The sequence below is a fragment of the Oncorhynchus clarkii genome, chromosome 17 (genome assembly GCF_045791955.1).
Source record: "Oncorhynchus clarkii lewisi isolate Uvic-CL-2024 chromosome 17, UVic_Ocla_1.0, whole genome shotgun sequence".
NCBI lineage: Eukaryota > Metazoa > Chordata > Actinopteri > Salmoniformes > Salmonidae > Oncorhynchus > Oncorhynchus clarkii.
This window is the reverse complement of record NC_092163.1, coordinates 1,547,925-1,555,572: the sequence shown is the minus strand read 5'-3', so window position 1 is coordinate 1,555,572 and position 7,648 is coordinate 1,547,925. Positions and strand designations below refer to the sequence as shown.

At 45.1% G+C, this 7,648-nt stretch overlaps 1 protein-coding gene across 1 annotated transcript; it reads left to right on the top strand.

The window, feature by feature from the left end:
• Window positions 1-4,873, top strand: LOC139370032 (zinc finger protein 420-like). The gene is made up of 3 exons (XM_071109328.1): window positions 1-132; window positions 621-1,200; window positions 1,367-4,873. The coding sequence occupies exons 2-3, from the start codon at window positions 679-681 to the stop codon at window positions 3,503-3,505; spliced, it is 2,661 nt and encodes an 886-aa protein (XP_070965429.1). The 5' UTR covers window positions 1-132; window positions 621-678; the 3' UTR covers window positions 3,506-4,873.
• The last annotated feature ends 2,775 nt before the right edge of the window (window positions 4,874-7,648 follow it).

The window sequence follows — 7,648 nt, the reverse complement described above, 5'->3', positions numbered from 1 at the left end:
ACAAAGAAGAAGAAGAAGAAGAAGAAGCAGAATGCGACGTCATCGAACTGCTGCCAGTAGAATTGTGGTCAAAATGTAAACATCAGAAGGAAAATCACAGACTATATGAACAGAGTTATTAAAAGCAGCCAGGTATATTATAATTGCATATATAGACCATTTATATTCGCTTTGTAGATAGGCATAGTCAGCAATATAGCTGCTAGATGGCTAGGTCCACATGGGTAGCTAGCTAAGTTAGCACATGCTGATCTAGCTACGCTAACGTGTAGCTGCTTTGTACACCGCTATCTAGCTAGATCTGTTGTAGTGTTTATGTATACTGTAAGATGAGGTTCATTCTCCCAACTTTGCTACACGTTCAAGCTGTGAATGTGTATTTCCAGGATCTGTAAATCGATTGAACTGATTTGGGTCCCCTACACAACGTGAACAGAATAGCTAGCTAAGCTAAGTAGCCAGCTAACTTGCTAAACGGCTAACAGAGCGACGGTCACGTCCCAGGCTTCTTTGTAGACGGCTGCCAGATCTCACAACGCCTGGTGACGTGTTTTAAATATCAGCTAATGAGGACGTGAAATTACAGATGAGTGTTGTGATGTATAAATCTTTTTTTACAGGTTCTCTAAAGTCCTGCCATTGACTGCATTGTCATTGTGGCCACACGAGCAGAACAATATGAATCCACTCAGTTCAGAGAAGGAAACATTGATTGATGAAATTGAACAGAGTTTATTCACTTTAACCGTGGACAATTTACGCTACCTGTGTGAACGTCATGGCAAAGATGGCTCTGAAATTAAAGGGATGAATCATCGCTTATTAAGGCGTAGAATCATGGAGGAAATGTGGGACAATACGGATTCAATCAAATCGGAGGAGCAGGGAGTGTCATGGTTACTCCATCTGAAAGAGGACATCAGAAGGATGCTGGAGGATGCTAGTGGGGCACAAATTAGTCCCAGCAAGTCCGATGATGATGATGCTATCGACTATGACGAAGAATGCGACAAGGAGGACAGCGATTGGTTGCCTAGCAATGGACTGAAGGCGGAACACTTGAGTTCCAGCCAATCCGATGATGACGCTGCAGACTGCGACAAAGACTCGGACGTGGAGGAAAAGGATTGGTTGGCTAGCGATGGGCTGGAGGCAGAGTCAGATCCAGAGAGGCACACTCCAGAGCAGAGAGTAAGAGAGGTGAGTATTTATTTTTCCAGTCATAAAATTATTCCTTGACCTCAAGGTTCATTCAAGGTTCATCCTCTTGGAATTTCTCCTGAAATGTTTTTTGAAAAGGAGTCAAAGGAATCAAGGAAATACTTTTGAGAGTATTACCCTGATTAAGTCTGTCTCTTTTTTTAAGGATTTCCAGGACAAGCCCCCACCACCCCCCTCCCCTCGCCCAGAGTCTCCAGGTTGTGCCTTTCCCAGTAGTATCTTACTGCAGAGTCAGAAGAGGGTGTCTGTGCGGCTGGTCGACTGCAGGAAGACACCGGGGCAGAGTAGCCATATAATACACAAGACAACACAGACGGGAGAGAAACCCCACAGCTGGTCTAATGCTGAACAACACAAAACCCTCTCAGGAGACAGGCCTGGCTCCCATATCTGTGATCACTGTGGGAAGAATTTTACCACAGCAAGAAGTCTACAACTACACCTACAGTACCTGAAGAGATTCAGTGATACCGTCACTGCAGAGAAACCACACGTGTGCTCTGAATGCGGAAAGGGATTCTCTCAGGCCTACAGTCTTAAGATACATTGGAGAACTCACACTGGGGAGAAACCATACGTTTGTTATCAGTGTGGGAAGGGTTTCACTGAATCTGGAACCTTAAAGAGACACATCAGAACTCACACGGGAGAGAAACCTTTCCACTGCCCTCGTTGTGGGAAGGACTTTATTGAATCTGGAGGCTTGAAGAAACACATCAAAAGAGCTCACCCAGGAGAGGAGGTCGTTGTCCCTCAGAAGAGCGTCCATCCAGGAGAGAAACCTTACCATTTCTCCTCTGACGACTGTGGGATGAGCTTTGCTACCTCACGCGAACAGAGACTACAACAGAGAAAACACACAAGAGAGAAGCTTCGCAGCACACCTAATGCTAAACAACGTAAGGAACCCCTCTCAGGAGATGGCTCCCATATCTGTGATCACTGTGGGAAGAATTTTACCACAGCAAGAAGTCTAAAACTACACCTACAGTACCTGAAGAGATACAGAGATAACTTGACTGGAGAGAAACCACACGTGTGCTCTACATGCGGAAAGGGATTCAGTGAGGCTGGCAGTCTTAAGAGACACCTGAGAACTCACACTGGGGAGAAACCGTACGTCTGCCATCATTGTGGGAAGGACTACAATGATTCTGGAAACTTACAGAAACACATCAGAACCCACACAGGTGAGAAACCTTACCACTGCTCGGAGTGTGGGAAGAATTTCCGTGTAAAAATAAGCCTGAAACATCACCAGGAAATTGTTCACACAGAACACCCTCACCGCTGTGGTCAATGTAAGAAGAGCTTCATAACTGCAGAAAGACTGGAATCACACATTAAGACACGACACCCGCCTAGTGATCCTCTGAAGAACCCACATGTGTGCTCTGAATGTGGAAGGGGATTCAGATATGCCGACAATCTTAAAATACACCTGAGAATCCATACCGGGGAGAAACCGTACGTCTGCCCTCGTTGCGGTAAGGATTTTACCCAATCAGGACTCTTACAGAGACACATGAGAACTCACACGGGAGAGAAACCCTATCACTGCTCAGTGTGCGGGATGAAGTTTCGTCATACAATCTCGCTAAAGCAGCACCACCTGAAGAACCACAAAGGGGAGACACTGGGTCCAGTCCGTATGCACCAAGGCCCTCTTCCATGCTCCCACTGTGGGGAGAAGTTCTCTACCAAGGCTCTTCTGAAGGATCACCTGCAGAAGACCCACAACAGCCGTGTCCACTGCCCACAGTGCGACAAGACCTTCTCCACTAAACGTAATTTACTAGTCCACCAGAGGAAGCACACTGGAGAGAGGCCTTACCTTTGCCCTCAGTGTGGGAAGAGTTTCTCTCTGACAGGAAGTTTAAAACTTCATCTCCGGATTCATGCGGGTGAGAAACCTTACTGCTGTACTTACTGTGACAAGAGCTTCACAAGTAAGAGCCACTGCACTCTTCACCTGCGAATCCACACTGGAGAGAAACCGTACCAATGCCCTGACTGCGGGAGGAGGTTTCGTGATGGGAATGTCCTGAAAAACCACAGGCGGACCCACACAGGAGAGAAACCGTTCCAGTGCCGCTTGTGTGATAAAGCCTTCGCTCAGTTGAGCAGTCTGAAGAAACATCAGGAGACACACAGGCAAACTCCGCCTGTCTCTGTCCCAAGACTCCCTAATCCCTACCTACCACCCAATCAGCATGTCCCTTATCCCGACCCACCACCCAATCAGCATGTCCCTTATCCCTACTCACATCACACTCCATTGTAGCCTGGTTTACACCAGATGTGTTTACTACTTCAAGGAAACAAGATGTGAAGCATGTGTTTTTTTTAAAGGGGGGTATATTTCAAATCAAATCAAATGTATTTATAAAGCCCTTCGTACATCAGCTGATATCTCAAAGTGCTGTACAGAAACCCAGCCTAAAACCCCAAACAGCAAGCAACGCAGGTGTAGAAGCATGTTGTAATTGTTTTTAATGGAGACAGGTTAGAAGTAGAAACGGAGACAGATGACAAGGGAAGACAGTGAAGAGTAGATGCAGGGATTGAACCCTGGACTCCAGTGGGGAGGCCTGAGGCATGCATAGAGGATCCAGCTGTGCTACCACAAGACTACAGGCTATGTGTACTAGAGCTGGGACATTAAACCCAGAATGATCTACAGCGAACATACCAATCACTTTATTGCAGGGCGTTTAGCTCTGTCATTCATTAGGATAAATACACTAGAACGTTTCAACTGAAACAGGTTTGTTAAAATGGCTGATTGTTCATGGGACAATTCATGGCTAGAACCATCCAACTAGTAGTAGTATTTTTAAAAGGATAATTGATTAAAACCGCGGAGCTCGTTGATGATATAAACGCATTGTTCCGTATGTCGTTATCCACATCAGTTCAGGCAATTTATGACGATATGGAGATTAGTGACCATATCGCCCGCAGCTCTACTGTGCATCTCTGTAAAGTATTGGAACAGAACCCTAGACTTAGAACCCCCGTCCAAACCCCCCCCCCTACCTACCTACCTATCACATCCCGTTTGGCTCTCACCGTTCCACGTTGACAGATCTCAACACCCCCACCCACCTATCACATCCCCTTGGCCCTCACCGTTCCGACATGGATCTAAACGCAGGGGATTGTTACAAGCATCGGGCTGAAGAGAGCTTCCACCATTGGTCAAATCCATTCCAGAATAGGAGAATCTCAATTTCCTCGCGTCGGCTTCTCAAAAACCCATTGGATGAGAAGGTCAGAGGTTCCCCATCCGCTCTGACTTTCTTATCCAATGGGTTTTGAGAAGGAGGCGAGGAGAGAGGACGCGAGGAATCAAAGGCAATTGAAGATTCTTCCAAAGTGTTCAAATTTGTCACACTTGTGGAGAATCGGGACACCCGCCCATGAAGTAGAACTCGATACAACTGACCTCCTGTCACTGGACCACTGGACAAAGTATTGGATCAGTTCCAGGTTCTGATTCCAGGTTCTGATTCCAGGTTCTGAAAGGCTCGTCTTCAAACATTCTAAATGACTCCATAGAATTCCATAGCAGTGTTTCCTGTATATATATTACTGGGAAAGGTATTGCACTTTGTCTGTTTCACACATAAATTATTATACTCTGATCACATTCTTGCCTAGGAGTTTTTTTTGTATGAACGGGTTGACAGTTAAATCAAATTGTATTGGTCACATACAGATGAAGAGTCAGGTGGTCGTGATTCATTTGGCAGGGACAGATACAGATGAAGAGTCAGGTGGTCGTGATTCATTTGGCAGGGACAGATACAGATGAAGAGTCAGGTGGTCGTGATTCATTTGGCAGGGACAGATACAGATGAAGAGTCAGGTGGTCGTGATTCATTTGGCAGGGACAGATACGGGGCGGCAGGGTAGCCTAGTGGTTAGAGTGTTGGACTAGTAACCGAAAGGTTGCAAGTTCAAATCCCAGAGCTGGCAGGGACAGCTACAGCTGAGTCAGGTGGTCGTGATTCATTTGGCAGGGACAGCTACAGATGAAGAGTCATTTTATTTAGCTCACTCATTTACAGCATCAGCAGTTGTTTGTTTGGGCTTTAAAAATAAGAAAAACATACTACCTCTTCTAAAACATTTACAGAGGTATTCCTTTAAGTTCCATTGTTGATGTCCTTTTATGTATCATAGGAAATGCAGTAAACCATGAATGCAAGTGTAATTAATAACTTTACCATGATCAAAGTTTTTGATGAGAAAAAAAATCCAGAAAATCACATTGTAGGATTTTTAAGGAATTTATTTGCAAATTATGGTGGAAAATAAGTATTTGGTCACCTACAAACAAGCAAGATTTCTGGCTCTCACAGACCTGTAACTTCTTCTTTTAAGAGGCTCCTCTGTCCTCCACTCGTTACCTGTATTAATGGCACCTGTTTGAACTTGTTATCAGTATAAAAGACACCTGTCCACAACCTCAAACAGTCACACTCCAAACTCCACTATGGCCAAGACCAAAGAGCTGTCAAAGGACACCAGAAACAAAATTGTAGACCTGCACCAGGCTGGGAAGACTGAATCTGCAATAGGTAAGCAGCTTGGTTTGAAGAAATCAACTGTGAGAGCAACTATTAAGAAATGGAAGACATGCAAGACCACTGATAATCTCCCTCGATCTGTGGCTCCACGCAAGATCTCACCCCGTGGGGTGTAAATTATCACAAGAACGGTGAGCAAAAATCTCAGAACCACACGGGGGGACCTAGTGAATGACCTGCAGAGAGCTGGGACCAAAGTAACAAAGCCTACCATCAGTAACACACTACGCCGCCAGGGACTCAAATCCTGCAGTGCCAGACGTGTCCCCCTGCGTGTCCCCCTGCTTAAGCCAGTACATGTCCAGGCCCGTCTGAAGTTTGCTAGAGAGCATTTGGATGATCCAGAAGAAGATTGGGAGAATGTCATATGGTCAGATGAAACCAAAATATAACTTTTTGGTAAAAACTCAACTCGTCATGTTTGGAGGACAAAGAATGCTGAGTTGCATCCAAAGAACACCATACCTACTGTGAAGCATGGGGTTGGAAACATCATGCTTTGGGGCTGTTTTTCTGCAAAGGGACCAGGACGACTGATCCGTGTAAAGGAAAGAATGAATGGGGCCATGTATTGTGAGATTTTGAGTGAAAACCTCCTTCCATCAGCAAGGGCATTGAAGATGAAACGTGGCTGGGTCTTTCAGCATGACAATGATCCCAAACACACCTCCCGGGCAACGAAGGAGTGGCTTTGTAAGAAGCATTTCAAGGTCCTGGAGTGGCCTAGCCAGTCTCCAGATCTCAACCCCATAGAAAATCTTTGGAGGGAGTTGAAAGTCCGTGTTGCCCAGCAACAGCCCCAAAACATCACTGCTCTAGAGGAGATCTGCATGGAGGAATGGGCCAAAATACCAGCAACAGTGTGTGAAAACCTTGTGAAGACTTTGACCTCTGTCATTGCCAACAAAGGGTATATAACAAAGTATTGAGATAAACTTTTGTTATTGACCAAATACTTATTTTCCACCATAATTTGCAAATAAATTCATAAAAAATCCTACAATGTGATTTTCTGGATTTTTTTCTCTCATTTTGTCTGTCATAGTTGAAGTGTACCTATGATGAAAATTGACAGGCCTCTCTCATCTTTTTAAGTGGGAGAACTTGCACAATTGGTGGCTGACTAAATACTCCCCCCCACTGTAGGTGGAGCTCCTCCTCACCACTCTGTTATTATAACATGTAGGTGGAGCTCCTCCTCACCACTCTGTTATTATTATAACATGTAGGTGGAGCTCCTCCTCACCACTCTGTTATTATAACATGTAGGTGGAGCTCCTCCTCATCACTCTGTTATTATAACATGTAGGTGGAGCTCCTCCTCACCACTCTGTTATTATAACATGTAGGTGGAGCTCCTCCTCACCACTCTGTTATTATAACATGTAGGTGGAGCTCCTCCTCACCACTCTGTTATTATAACATGTAGGTGGAGCTCCTCCTCATCACTCTGTTATTATAACATGTAGGTGGAGCTCCTCCTCACCACTCTGTTATTATAACATGTAGGTGGAGCTCCTCCTCACCACTCTGTTATTATAACATGTAGGTGGAGCTCCTCCTCACCACTCTGTTATTATAACATGTAGGTGGAGCTCCTCCTCACCACTCTGTTATTATAACATGTAGGTGGAGCTCCTCCTCACCACTCTGTTATTATAACATGTAGGTGGAGCTCCTCCTCACCACTCTGTTATTATAACATGTAGGTGGAGCTCCTCCTCACCACTCTGTTATTATAACATGTAGGTGGAGCTCCTCCTCACCACTCTGTTATTATAACATGTAGGTGGAGCTCCTCCTCACCACTCTGTTATTATAACATGTAGGTG